The sequence below is a fragment of the Netta rufina genome (genome assembly GCF_964035555.1).
Source record: "Netta rufina genome assembly, chromosome: 11".
NCBI classification, from domain to species: Eukaryota; Metazoa; Chordata; class Aves; order Anseriformes; family Anatidae; genus Netta; species Netta rufina.
The window spans coordinates 12,182,811-12,198,195 of NC_140134.1; the positions used below are offsets into that span (position 1 = coordinate 12,182,811).

At 37.9% G+C, this 15,385-nt stretch overlaps 1 protein-coding gene across 2 annotated transcripts in view; it reads left to right on the forward strand.

Moving 5' to 3' along the window:
• TRPM7 (transient receptor potential cation channel subfamily M member 7) overlaps positions 1-15,385 on the forward strand; it is a 54,142-nt gene that overhangs the window by 6,999 nt on the left and 31,758 nt on the right. For both annotated transcript variants that reach the window (XM_084293457.1, XM_084293458.1), the window contains exon 2: positions 14,444-14,523. In XM_084293457.1, coding sequence (XP_084149583.1) covers positions 14,444-14,523 — 80 coding nt within the window. The remainder of the gene's footprint in view (positions 1-14,443; positions 14,524-15,385) is intronic.

The window sequence follows — 15,385 nt, forward strand, 5'->3', positions numbered from 1 at the left end:
AATGGGACGTGACACCCCAAACTTGACATCAGCTGTGAATTTGCTGCGGAAGCTTGCTCTGAGATGTTTGAGAGTTGATCTGTGCCATCACATTAGTAAGTGTCCGATTAGTCAGTGTGTCACTTACTCTTCATGAGTGTTTTCTAAATGTTACAGCCTTGTGTGCTGCCATGGATGGAGCTGTGCCATCACGAGTCAGGTTCTGTAGCCTCTTCAAAATACAAACCAAATTGCACTGCAGACCTTGTCTAATTGTACTGTAGTCATGTGGTAGCTATGCTGGCATAGTTATGTATCTACATTCTGGTTTAGAGAGGACGTTTTTCTTTACCTTGCTTTTTGAACGCATTCTATCAAATATGAGTAAAGTAACCTTTTTTCACAGATCCACTGTGCTGTAGTTTTTCTTTGTGAACTGAGCCCCCATCGAGATGGGTATGACTCCTCCTCCCCCTCCCATCAAGTTTATTCTATTGGCAAATGGTCCACTGCTGGTAACCTGTCTCATAAAAAAAAAATATTTCTAGATTTTTTTTTTTCTTCATGATCTTAACATGCTATTTACTTGTTTTTCTTAGGGCTATTCCCATCCCTGTTTAACTTTCTGAAAAAGTTGAACCAATTCATTTGGGGTAGGAGAGAGCGGAGCTGCATTCTGCTGTGTTCGATAAAGCTCAGCACGGCAGCCGTGTGACCAAGTTCAAAGGCGGTCATGTTGATGTACCGCGTAATTAAAACTGCATGTCTAATTAGCTTTGTGTAGTAAGCTCAATCCAGTATAGTAGTTTGTGGCTAGAGCCGGTCTGAAAATGCTCAGCTTCCTTTCAAAGCCTGTCCCAGTGGCTGCTGTGATCATGCAAATGCGTAGTTGGGCATAACTTCAATCACCTGAGTAGGTTGTTATGTGCTTAAGTGAGACATGATTGGAGCCTAAAAATACCAGTTGTGTAATTGCAGAACTGTTAATCGACTTTCTCTTCAATTATAAAAATTAGTTAATCTACAAAAGAGGATGCAGTTAACGAGGTTTTAAATTACAGAGTATTGCCAGTTTGTTGTCGGTTCCCCGACTGCAGTGCTGTCCAAATGGTAGTTTCCACAGCAAATTTAAAAAAAAAAAAAAACAACATGTAACTGAAAGCACTGGAAACCTTTCTAGCTGGGGGTGAGTCTCAGCCCAAAAAGCTTGTGATTTATTTTGGAGGAATTCCTGCTCATAGTAGTAATCTCATGCTAGGGAAGGAGTAAATCACTGATACCAAAGCTGACAAATATCCTAGACAACTTTCAAGGAACTTAGACTTGTCTGGTGTTGTGATGCCTCTGGATGGATGTTCAACGAGTTGGAAGAGGTTTGTTCCCAATTTCACAAGCTGTAGTTTACTGGCTTCTTAACTGTGCTGCTGACAATGTTTGTGGGGTTACGCTGTGCACTAGTCCATGTGGCAGCCCTTCTGGCACGTACCTTGGCCTGTGTGAGAGGCACTAAGCAAAGTTGTGCGGCCTGGGATGGACATTAACCTCCTAAACTGGCCTTGCAGCCAGAGGCATTGAAAAGTGAAGTATCCCCTAACTAACCTTTGTCCTTTTAATTTGTTCCAACTTCAGAAATGCTTTTGATGAGGATTTATGCCTTTGCTTCATTGAGCAATTTGCCTGACTTTTTCTTTCTTTTATGAAACTCTTATGCAGAAAAATCCTTTGGAGTTTTCAAGCTATAGGAAAAACAGTTTGTCTGCATGCAGTTTTCTTCATCGTTTCTACCTCTGTGTGTAGAACCTGGGGACTCTTCACTGCGAAATTCTTTGTAATTGTTTCAGATGCACTAATAGAACGATGTGGTGTTGTTAGGTTGGTTATATAGGGAAATAGGACAGAAAACACTAATCATTCTTGTCCCAGTTTCGGCCCCAAGCTAGTGTTACAGGTGACTGTTCTGCTGCTAACAAACGAGTCGTTGTTTGGATGCGTCAGCGTGGTTGTGCTTGCTGTTGTGTGGACTATGAGAAGTGTTTGGTGTGAATATAGTCATAGCACCTTGCTGGACTACACGATACAAACAGCTGGGTTTCCTTCCTGGTGTAGGAAATATACAAGACAACTTGTGCCTTCAAGAAAAATCCTGTTTTCATTTGTAGAAAAATGTTTTTGGATCACATTCAGACAGGCAATCTGCAGGAGGATACAGGTAGACTTTGAAGAGAGGGGGAGGATTATTCACAGAAGCTGATGAGGCACTGAGTCTCCCTGGGCTTGCTGAGCTGAGACTGAGGGGGATTCAGAGCAGCTCTTTGCTTCTTTTTGCAGAGAGAACCTACAAAAATTAACATTGCTAAGTTAAAGTTAGTCTTTTTGACTATTCTCCTGGGTGTCATTACTGGATTTTTCACAGTTTTTCTGACACATATAAAGAGCTTGTATGTAGGACAAGAAAAATCTTTTGTGATTAATTAATGTATTAGTTAGTTGGGTTTTAATTATACAATGAGTTAAGAAAAGAAAGTCTTCAGTGCCAGATCAGAATGAAAGCTATTCTCAAACGCGGGATATCTGCTCACCTAACGCGTGACCTTAGGCAATACGTTCTTGCTTTGTTGGCAGCTCTCCAAGAAGTAAACACCATCTTAGCTACCTTTCCTTCCTGAACATCAGCATGCCGTTGCTTAAAAAGAAAGCCTTTTTGAATGACAGGTTTGTGATCTTTTCTTGGATGCCTCGAGTACGTGTGCTTTGGGGGATTATTTTGTTTTATCTTGACAGTACGCTTAGATCAGCTCGTGCTGTTTGCTAGCCCAGTAGTTTACTGCTGCCAAAGGGGCTGTCCTAATTCCCTTGTTCCCACCCTGATCATGGCCATGTGGTCCTTTCCCCTGCCTTAGTTTTTGCATCTGAATCATTTCATTCTGATGTCAAAGCTACTCATTGTTTTCCTGGAAATAACATTGCTGGTTTAGGAGACAAATCAGTTCTCCGAAGGACCAGTATGTGACTGCTGGTGTGAGGGGCAGTGGCACGTGTCTGGGGAAAGGGTGGGAGAGCAGAGTGGTGACTTGCTCTGCTTGTCCTCTCTGACTGAGCCTTTGCTGTATAATTTTAGGAATTGCATCTGTTAAAACAAAGATTTTTTCCTATGTATCTTGGTTTTGCTGTTGCCAGGACTTCCACTTACTTACTCTTGCTTCTGTTTTTCTAGAACTCTGGTCTGCCTTCACTCCTTTCCCTCAGTCAGCCAGCAAGGAGCTCAGTGTAGTATGTGACAGCATAGGTATGGCTTTGTGCCACGTGCCCCTCAACATTGGTGAGTTTTACTGGAAGCCAGTATGTTGGAAAAAAAAGAAACTAAACAGAAAACATTTATGAAGTGGAAGTGGTATTCTGATCTTTTCCATATCATTTATTTTCCTTCCCCCTACCACCTGAAAAAAAAAAAAAAGGCTACTTGCTTTTCAGAATATACTCTAAAAATCATATTTGTAATTTGTGTGTGATTATTTAGATTTGCAATGCTTAACATAGTTACGTTGCAGGTAGCTTGGTTCTTTGGGTAGCCTGCTCTTCTGCATCAACATTTGGTGGGAGAGCTGGAAAAACTGTAGTTTCTTCCATCTGCTCAAGTAGAGGATAACTTTATCGCTGTGCATCTAACAAAAAACAAGTGAGAGGGTTAAGATGGTAAACTACATCCTGGGGAGCTACCTGCACTGCTTCAGTGTCCCTTCAGTTAGTGAGCAGTCATTTGGAGTGGATGTCTGTCTACATTCCAAATTCTTCTTGGGATGCATTTAGTTTTCCCTACTGGAGGAAAAAAGTTTTTTTGTCCCCACAGGTGATTCCGCTTTTTAGTTGACACAGTCTAACTTGGTGAATCAGCATTTCAAGTCCATACAAGTGCTCAATTAGGGTTTTGTATTTTTGAGTTGAGTGTTCGGCTTGGGGACTCAGGCTTGCTGAGGCAGCCCGGTAAGAGCAGGATTAGAGAGAAACTTTTTGCATTAGAGCTGACCAGAGCTAGATTAAGCCTGTGCTTAAGAACTACAAAAAAGCACAGATATCCTAATTACTACTGCAATGTGCATGTGAAGGGTTGTGTGATTGGGAGTGGTGTAGTGGTTTTGGTAATTTTTGCAGTGAAATGGAGCACTTCAGCAGCCTGAGTATTGACTTGAAGATAAGATGAATGATTTTAAGCTCTCACACAGTACATTGCATTGTGTAGGTTTTACAGCTCCGACTATGATCTTAAAAATAAGTACCCAGGGAGAAGGATGTAAAACTGTAGTTGAGACTTTTAAAACCCGCTAATAATAAAATGGCTGAATGCTAATGGGAGAGTTGGTTTAAAAGAGTATTTCAGCAGTCAGCATCAGGTTGTGATGGAGAGCTTGATTTTTATGTAAGACTTCCTTTGTGAGAAGTCAACAAAATAAGACTGAGTAGCTCAAACAACTGATTGTTCCTCTCAGAAGCAGAGGGTGGAAATTTTTGAAGTGCCTAAATGAGCATTATGTATTATTTCAGGCAGTAACTAGCTGCTTTAACATTTGCCTAAATAAACCCCGTTAAATTTTTTTTTGTTTGCACTTTTCTAGAATAAACAGAAACTACCCACATAGTTTTAGTGGGGAACTTTATCTTCTGATAAGGATTTCGGCCCGTGGATGTCTCTAGAATGCTGTCACGCTGCTTAGGCCCAGAGATGAGGGCTGCAGTCAGTGCGCACTCTTGAGCAATTGCCCGCTTATCTAGCTCTGTTATGATAGTGCTTTGTCCTGACAGGCAATGAAAGCGTAACTGAACCTGTAGCTCTTTGTTAATGAGCTGAATTTAAGAATAGTGAAATTTTCATAATTCTATAGTAGGTGAGCTATTCTGTGGCAAATTCTTGTTTTCTTTCTCCCCAGTCAATCTACTTTCTCCGTTCTATTTTAATCTCTAACAACTCTGTTTGCCATAGAGAGTTGACTGAAATGGTTGCTTCCCCTAGTGTAGCTAGCAAATTTTGGCATATTTTGCATGCACACATGTACAGGCAGGTACAATATAGAGAACAGGGGTAAAGACAATTTACCCTGTCACACCTGCGTGGTCCTATCCATGAGTAATGCATCTGTTCCACTTCCCAAGAAAGCAAAGTGGTTCAGAGATTGTATGACTAATTCCTGTCTCCCTCAGACATCATGTTGAATGCTACCATTTTAATACTAGGCTAGTATTAATGATTTTTCTGCTCTGAGATGACTTGTGTAACTTCTATAAAGTGCCTTTTAAATAGTACTTGCCAGTAAAGCAAACAAAATTCCTGATCTATTTCAGGTGGTTCTTTGCATTCTTGCTGATAGGCCTCCTTCCTAATGCTGGTAGTTTTCATTATGAACATAAATTGGTTCTCCTTCTTAACTCTGTCTAAAGGCAAGTTATGTTAAATTTCATCATCCCTAGCAGTGATCTGATTCTGTCACCTATTTTGCATGTAGGCTAATGTGTTATTTTGCTCTTCCCTCTCACCTATGCTACTCAGAGAAATAATGATCTGTAGTAATTTAAAGTATAAGGCTTCCTGTTCTGTTTTTTTTTTTTTTTTTTTTTTTTTTTTTTTTTTTTTTAAGGAATTCAGAGGGTTGTCTGAGGCCAGCTATGTCAACCATCCCTTAGTGATAAGATGTTTCCATTGCTCTAGTGAGTTAATAATAGCCTACATAGGTCAGCAGGCACCAAAATCCATACTGTGATGACAGAGAAGTACCTTTCTTCATATGACATTAAAAATATGTCAGATATGTCAATGGAACAGGCTAAGAAGTTGTAGAGCAAGACCAACAACATGTACAATTCCAGTTTGCTTTCGTAGCTCTGACATGCTTTAGCATAAAATGCATTAATCAGACGTTCATGTACTTCATGAACCAGAAAGGGAGGACTTCCTTTGAATCTGCAGCTCAAATAAAGTTGAAATGTATCTTTGCATTAGGTGAGGTGAACTCGCAGCCTGTATGCTGTCTATGAATAGCGGCAGCCAGAGCTGAGCTTTTTTTTTTTTTCATCTGGGAGTAATTAAGAAGAAAATTGAAGGTAGGATTAATTATTTGGCTGGTGGCAGGAACCTTTTCCTAGCACTGTATTTCCTGAGGTGACCACTGTTAACTCCTTTTTCAAATCTGTGATTTGTACTCCCCGCGTGATGGGGAAGGAACTGGAAATCGCTCGGGGAGGACAGCCAACAGATCCAGGCTGTGCTGATTGTTTTACCTGTGATAACTTGCTCTAAGCCTTATTCCTGGAAAAAAAAAAAAAAAAAAAAAAAAAAAAAGAGTTCATAGGATTGCCTGTTCATACATCCTGTGTGACATATGCGAGGTAAGTAAGCCCAGCACTTGCCAGAAAGGTGAAGTATGAACTGAGCTAAGCAGTAAATCTCATGCAGTAAATTTGGTGAACCAGGATACGCAAGGATCTCAGCAGACATGCCCAGTATGGCCCACTGGGCCCTGCAGGAAGAATGGCCATCCTTGATGAAATGAGTTGACCCACTTGGCATCACTTCTTTGCCATGTTGTGAAGTAGGCTGACTTAACTTTACCTTCCTACTGGTCTTATTTAAGAATGTGTGTAGGCTTGCAATCTGCAAGCAGTAAGATAGATTAGAACAGCAATAAGCTGCAGATAAATCAGTGCTGAGAGAAGTGAAGACGATGCAAAGTATGCCATTTTATCGCTGTAGGTGAGGAAGGAAAAGTAGGCTGTGTCTTTAAAAATGTAAGACATTTGGGGTTGGTTTATATTAGTGACTGGAAATCCTTAAAAATAGGTTTTGAAGAAGGTATGTACTTTGACTCTGTGTATTTTAGAATCTCTCATTTGAACAAAGTGAAGTGACTATTAAAGTTAAAAATGCTGGGTGAAAAGCTGTATCTATATTTCAGTGTGGTTATTACCACGTGCTCTCTTTCTATCCTTCTGTTTCAAGACTCTCATCAGAAATGAAGGTTTTAAATTTTGGGGAGTGAAGAATTCCTTTTATCTCCTTTGAAAACTCAGTGGGCTAATTCCTGGTTTGTTGCTTCTACATCATAGCTTTGATATAAACTTTTGATTTTTTTTGTGGAATACATTGAAATGTGTTTGGTCTGGAAGTCTATAGAAAACCAATTTTAGATTCTTCAGTAGAGCTGATTTTTTTTTTCTTGATATTTCATTAGTATTGAGGATTCGAAATGTAAACTACATTGAAATCAATTTACTTACTCTGGTTTACAACAGCGAAACTGTTTTACCTTCTTCTGTTTTCTTAACAAAATTCCAAATTTCTGTTGATTAAAGCTGGGACACAAAAAGCAATATAGAGCATCTGCCCCTTCCCTCTTCTCCTCCCACGTATAGGATACTTTGGTTTGCATTTGCTCTGAGTTGCCCATTGCAAGATCTCTTCTGCAGGTAGAAAATATCTTCCCCCCATAATGTGGATAAAATGAATCGAGTCTGAACTTAGTAAAAATGTCCCAAGAATACAAGATCTGTGGGTTTTATTCTGGTGTATCAGGATTAAAAATAAGAGCTTCAGAGTGTTAAGTTCTGTGTATGAACTTATGGTTGCCTGACTTGAATGAGTCTACCAAGTATAACCAACTCTATTTTATGCTGTGTGATTTGCTTGGTGGAGAAACTCCCACAGGAGCTGCCCATTCTCTAAATAGTACATCGGAATCATTTTCATCAAGTTTGAGGGAGTGCTGAAAAAATCCCTTTTGACAAAGTATTCTTTGCATCCAAAACTGCAGACGGATTTGGTGAGTTGAGTGGTGACCGTGTTACGTCAGAGAAGAACTTGGCAAAACAATAGCCACTCTGTTAGAGACCTGGATTGCTGTGAAAACTGTTCAGAGCAAATCTCCTGAACTGTTTAATAAAGAATAGGATTGTTGAAGATCTGTTTTCAGCACTAAGGGAGCCATTGATACGAAGATTCCTATCTGTGCTTGCTGGCTCAGTTGAGGTCTGTTTCTGAATGTGCTGTGCAGTAGGATCGGCAGATGATGTTCTTTGAGTGCCCTTTTTCCTCCTTGCTTCCTCAACTTTTTTTTTTTCTTAAGTAAAAATATTGTGTGTTTTTGTTTTTACTGTTGAGCACAGTATTTTCTAGTGATATCTTCACTGGAGAAACATTTCAACCTAGAAAACTAGAGGTGTTCAGTTTCTTAGGAGTGGAGTTCAGCCAGGTGAACTGTTCTGCTCAGAACAGGATCTTCAGCACAGCCGAGACACTGTGTGCGCGATGGGATCTGTCTGTGTCTGGGCCATTCAGGTTTGCTGGCAGAAGGTGTCCCAGCATGTGTGTGTGTGAGGAAGATAAATAACTTTTTCTTGTAGATGAGGCTAGTAGTTGTTTCAAAGTGATAATAAAATAACCCTGGACTGCAGGCAAAATGCCCTTGCAAAAAAAAAAAAAAAAAAACATTTCTACAATATTAAACAACAGTTTTAGGTTAATACATTATCCTTCATTGTTCAGGGTGACATTTTGTATTTCATTTTCCATGGGGATATACCAAAGCACTCTGTATAAATATGACTGGCATTATGACGCTCTTTAGGTGTATTATTTTTCTGGTACTGCACATATCCCCCAGTTACTAGAACAATTGGTAAGACTTAGTGATATTCTAATAATTGATTCAACAAATTTTGAAGCATTTTTGCGTGCATTGCATATTCTGTGAAGAGGCAGTGCTGTTATTCTTCAGCAGTCTTTATATATAGTTTTTAATGCTAGCTCACTAAATGTTTTGTATTCTTCCCCCCTCCTTTAAAAAAGGCAAAACAAAGCAAACAGTAATTACAGAGGTATATAATTTTAAATTGAAAGGAAAGCAAGTGAATTAAATGTCTGGTTTGCTGGAGCCAAGAGTTTAAAATGAATGCTAGCAAATACATGGCATCAAGTTGCCTATCTTTTTTCTTTTCTCCTCTCATCTGCTTACACACTTAATGTTAGCTAAAGGAGTTCTGAAGACTGCAGGCGGTTAAACGTTTCCTTGAGGAAATGAGTTGTACTCTCTTAGGATTTTTCAATACAAAACGTTAGATATTTTCTTTGGGATATGTATGCATAACTGCCTTTCCGATATCTCCACCCCATACGCGGGCTTTGTTCCTGGCTTATCCTGGACTGCGCGTTTTCAGTATTGTTCAGTTAACCTGTGATGAGAACAAGTCCAGTGCTCTTCTCACTGCTGTAAGGGCTGGAAGCCCTTGCTGGAAATCTTTGCAGTGAGATCAAGCACAGATTTTGTTTGCATCACTTCTTCCCACAAGAAGTTTTATGAATTCTAAACTATTTGATATGCATTAACTTATTTTGATACCATGTTTGTCCTAGTTGCTTGGCTTTCTTTGTTTTTATTCAGCCATGGAGCACAAAAGTGGTAAGACAAAGGTTTGTATGGATTTTCTGCCTTTAAGCTGTAGCTACAGGAGCTGAGTGCTCTAGTAGGTGTTAGCTGGGCAGGGATCACAGCTCAGTCCCAAGACACACCACGTTTGACCAATGGAGTGGGTTTCTTAGATAAGAGATTCTCTTGTAAATCATACAGTGTGTGTGCAGTGTAAGTAGTTACATAAAAAGTAGCAACTTATTTGTGGATGTTTCCTTGAATAGACGAGCTAAGGGATGTTCTTGAGTACAAAATGTCTTTATGCAGATGTTTTAAAATTTATTTTCTTGGTTGTAAGAGGCCTAGACTGATAGGACTGCTCTATGGTAGCACTGGCATGAGTATTCATGCTGCAGAGGCTTTCTGTTGTATTTTCTTGTTTTCAGGTTTGCTGAGACTTTCCATTATTGTTCCTTGCCCAAATAGAAACCTCAACCTTTTGGAAAATTGGAGGCAGTAAGGAAAGTCTTTTATTTTTAAATAAAGGACAAATAAAATTGGGAGATCTTTTCCTTTAAAAACTATTGCATTTATTGAACTCTAATATGGTATAAGCAAAGATTTGAAAGTTGGAATACAAGATGCCATAGAAGTGGATGTAACTTCTCAATTTGAAAACAAGGTTTATGCAATCAGTAGATGAAATCTGTATTATCAACCTTCCACAAAAGTAATAGTCTGTAATAAGACTTTTGTTTTAAATCCAGGTCAGCTGTTCTGCTTTATTAAAAAAAAAAAAAAGTAGTCAGCAGCACTTCTAGGTTGGTATGTAGTATTGCAGATTCAACAGTCTATATTTGGGGTAAGTTTAAACTTATTTTTTTAACAAGTATTCTATAATTTAGGATCCTTCAACAGTATGAAATGCTATAAATGAGGAGAAAGAATAAGTTGGAATCCTTCTGTATGTGAACAAGTTTGTGATTGTCAGCCATACTAGTACATTTAGTTATGTCAAATTTTTGTTTGTTGAATCATGCAAGTTTTTTTTAAGATCTGTATAGATCTTTTGTGTTCGTCAGGAAAATAATTCAGGCCAAAGTTGTTGGATAAACTTGGAGAATTTCAGAATAGCTTGATAAGGCATTGCAGTATGTGGTGTTTTTTTTTTTTTTGAGACCTGATCTCGTGCTGTACTTTGCTTCTTTTCATTTGTAACCTGTTATATAAAAACAAACATGAACTTAGTTAACTTTGTGTTAAATGTTTCATTCTACAAAGAGACTTACCAGAAGTATCCATCATGAATTTCACTAAAGATAACATAAAGAGTTCCACAAATCTTAGGCAGGGATACTTAAATTATTTATATTATTGATACTTTGGAGTGCTAATGCTATTGTTGAAGCAAAAATAACTAATGCCTAAGAAGGTCTTGGGAAAATTTCTACCTGCTTTGAAAGGCTGTGGGGTTATTTTGGCATTCAGATCCTTCCAGAAGTTGGAAGTCCAGTAGTCAGGTATGTTCTCTGTAGTTAGTAGTTCAGCAAATACTCGTATGCATTTTGTTTCAAATGTCAATTATAATTGTTTCAGCCCTTACGAAACTTTTGAAAGGACTTATTTATTGGAAGTAGTTTAAAGTACTTCCTTTAACCATGACCCCAGGGTTAATATATCTCTTCTAGCTTACTGAATCAGATCCGTGTGTTCTGTTTCTTGAAGTTCTTTCAGAAGTATGGAAATACGCTGTGAATTTTGTCTAGTGAGAAATCAGTGCAACCAGAGTTAAGGTACTTTGCTTCTCCTTCTACAGCTAAAATGTCATCAGGTACTTCAGGGCCAAGAATGGGTAGTTTCTGTGGTATATCTTCCAAAAAGTGAAAGACAAGTTTTGTTTCTTGTGCAGATGAGATCCTGCCAACATTGGTTGCTACAAGTCTTAATCGGGTAAAACTTCAAGGGTAACTTTTATCTGTAGGAAAAGATAGTGAAGGTTGTTCTGGGGTAATACTAACTGTATTAACATTTTTCTTGCAAGACTTAAATTTTGTTAAGTTGGAGAGGTTTGAAAGGCATGGGAGAGAATATGGAAAGCTAAGTTGTTTTTTCGAGATGCAAGGTTAAAAGTAAAGAAAGTGAAGAGATGAAAAGCAGTGCATTGGTTTATACCACTTAGGCTTTCTGCTAATATCTGACCTTTATGTTTTGAGGGGGTGTGGGGGTTATAGTTCCCTACAAACTAGTTTATACATTGTGGGTTTTTTTTTTTGTTTTGTTTGATTTTTTTTTTTTTTGAACAGCAGTGCTACAGAGCTCCCTGTATGAGAGCTGACCCATGTTGCCTGTAGCCATCATGAAGGTCCCCTTTCTAAAACACACTGGCAAAACAGACTAACATCACTGTGATTAACAGAAGCTGTCCAGTTGCTATAAGCAGAGGTTAAAAGGTGTGGTTGTGTTCTGTAGAGAGAATTAAAAAGCTTTAATAAGAGCGAGGAATTTTTTATAATAGATTAATTCTATGTAGTTTTTTCTTACCATTGACTACAGACTTGATCTCTTATTTTAACTTAATCTTTAGCTGACAAATTAGTTGCAGTAATTACCCTTAAGAATTACTTCCTTGTCTTAGCGGTGTCCTCACGTCATCTTCCTTCTCCTTTTGGTCATCACAGGAGTGTTAGCTAATAGTTGACAGTACATTCCCTGTAAATAAAGTGCATCAGTTCTCCCAGGTTTTTTCATGTGATCTTCACCCGTCTATGGGAAATGTCTCTGTATTTCTCTGTTCTTTTTGTTTTTTCCTCTGCCTGCCCTGCCCCTTGGCTGAAAACAAGACTCTGTAATTAGCAGGTTCTGTATAAAATCTCTTGTGATAAGTATTAATTAGAGTACAGGAGTGCTTCTGGAGAAGATCTAGTTTTACCAGATGAAAAGTTCCAAGTATGTTTTAATAATATAGATCCTCCTTTGTGCAAGTAGTATAGATGTACCTGTGCTCTACTGAGGACACTTTCACTGCTGAAGAATAAACAGAAATCCTTAGAGTGAAACTACGTACTTTAAGATCAAAAAAAAAAAAATCAGTATTTTTCTTAAAATTTTGAGAACTGGTGTTGTGTTACGAATTAGTGTTCCTTGTCCTCAGCTTTGATCATTACTTATTAATAATAATATTGCGTGGAGCAATTGACATAATTACATGTGGTTTATATACCTCAGATTTCAATAACTAGCTTCTTATGCCTGTGAAAGCTTGCTTCAAGGTGTGGTTTTAGCCAGCATTTGGCATTAAATTGCTCTTCTCTATATTCTGGAGGATCTGCAGAGCTCCTATTCAAGTTTAAACTATTGCAGCGTTAAAATAATGTCCGTACAAAGACCTCAGTTTTAAGAAATGCAGTACAGAAATACTTACTCATAAACAGTGGGGACTCTTGACAAAGCAGAAAGCAACTTCCAGAACTGGGATTCATATCACAAAGTCCAAGGTGAGAGCTTAATAATGTTTAAAAATACTGAGAGAAGAAAGGTAAAAACCCTAGGCGTTCCTAATACGCATTTATTTTTCCATATAAAATAGATATACTTATAAATTTATATATATCAAATCTACTTTTATAACACTGCTAATCTTCTGATAAAAAACAGAGAAGAGCTAAAGCTGTTTTGAGCCCAGCTGCATGTAAGGCCACAGGTGTCTTGGACTGCTAAGAGTCACTCCCTTCAATCTTTATCTCCTCCTACAAAGACGTAAGAAATTTAAGAAGAAAGGAAAAAAAAGAAAAGCTGCTTAAGTATGGAATCTTTTTTAACACCATGATTGCATGTAATATTTAATGTTCTGCAGTTCTGCATCTTCCCTGCTAGGCCTTTTTTCTTTTTTTTTTTTTTTCCCACATCACGACAGCATCCTTTTCTCTGTATAGGAAAAGAAGGTAGGACAGTAGCAAATGATAGCCATGGCTACTTATCCCAGATGTCTAAAATATTAATTTAAATGTAAAATATATGGTGTGGATTCTCATTCTGTTGGGTGCAAATCCTCTTCCCACCTGTGATTTTTCCCTAGGGATTATACTTCTCCTGTTCTCCTCCCCTTCCTCTTTCTCTCTTGAGAAGTGTCAGTACCCCTGCACCTTTCCATCCTTGGAAGAGGCTGGTGGCCCTCGCAGTGTGAAGGCAGAAGTTGGAGCAGGAGCTTGTTGCTGTCTCAACAGATTCATTGTCAAAGTTCGCTAAACAAAATATTGGAGGGAAACGATAATGAGTAATGTGGGAAAGATCTGCTGAGTCTGGGAAAGGTTTTGAAAGAGGGTAGACGGTTGAGGAACAATTTTCCAGGGGCCTATTTTAAAATTAGCTGCTACGGTCCTACTTGCAATAATTCCTCTGTTATCTTAAATTGATCTTGAAATGGCAGTGAGTGGAAAAACAGTACATCTTTACTGAATCCTGTGCTACAACAGAAGAAAAAAATAAAACATTGATTTCTTCATACCACAGAACTCTCATACCTTTGAATAACATACGCTAGTCTTTTTTTCCCTCCTCATTATAGAATAGTTCAGGTATGAAATTTCTCAAAGCTTTCTGAAGGTAAAATGTAAGTGTAAAACAGGTGTCAGCAATGAAGAAACCTTAATATAATCTTAATAAGATTTTAAAGTAATATTGCATAAGGTGAAGATTGGCATTCCAGAGCTGCTTCTTGTTTTTAGTTGATAAAAATCCATCCGAGTTCCTTTCCCAGTGAATTGCTGAAACCTGACGTAGGCATAGAGCATTACGGATAATGTTTAGTGTGTAATCTTGAGGTTATCGTGTAAGATAGTGTTACGTGGTTGTTTAAACAAATGAAATCAGGTCCACCTATTAGAATAGGTAAGTATTTGAGGAAGTGTGTATTGTTCATTTCATGGTTGAAACATGTTTCAAGTTTAAGCTGAAAATACTCAACAACAAAAAAAAAACTCCTCACACCCTAATACCTATTTTTTTAGAAAGTATTTTTCAGTGTAAAGTTTTATTATTTGTATTTTATAATACTGTTTTTTTTTTTTTTTCTCCAGTCCCAGAAATCCTGGATAGAAAATACTTTCACCAAGAGGGAGTGTGTGTATATTATACCAAGTTCAAAAGACCCCCACAGGTAAACTAGAAATGCTGCAAGAAAGCTGTTACTGTAAGACTGTGTAACAGATATTTGGACTAACTACTCGATTTGTATAAAGTACTGTTTTTAGTTCAGTCTTTTTTTTGTCTGGGCATTGTCACTCTTTCTTTAGCTTGGATTTTTTTTTTCTTGAACCTATTTGGCATTGCAGAAATCTCCAATAGATGTTCCCCTGTTCTCTTTACTTAGCAGTCCTTCTAGTGATGTCTGTGGTGTGTCTACAGCGTGGATTTTTTTTTTTTTTTTTGTGGCAAATTTTTGGAAAGTCACAGTCTCAGAGAGATACTTTACTTGAATTTAAAGAACTGTGTGAATGTATGGTAAAGTGGAAAAATAGACCTGTCAGTGAAGTAAGAAGAGATTAAGTATTTGTAGAAAGTAGAATAAAGAAAAATGAGAATCATGATGTTACTTGCAAAACAGAGGTTGGAGAAAGCATCAATTCCAGGGAAGGTAAACAAAACAATAGGTCAGTTATCAAAAGATTCCATGTCATTTCTAATCATTTTTCATTCTGTAAGATCTGTAAGGAATAAAATGAGATTGAAAAATGGGGGAATATGTTTTTAGAGGGGAGACTGAGACTAGATGAAGGATACTTTGTATATCTCGTGTGCTGTTTTACCTTCTACTAAGTCCCAAATGTGGAAGGAATCAAGTTAGGGATAGCTCTAACATAAGATACGTAAGCATTTACTTTCACAAAGTGCCATAGGGATAATTTAAGAGTTCCTACAATGCTTGAAACTTGATAGGCAAGGTCATGGCATCTGTGTCATACATCAAAGTAAAATAGAATCTAAATTGGTATTTTAAGGCAATTATGTCTAACCAAAAT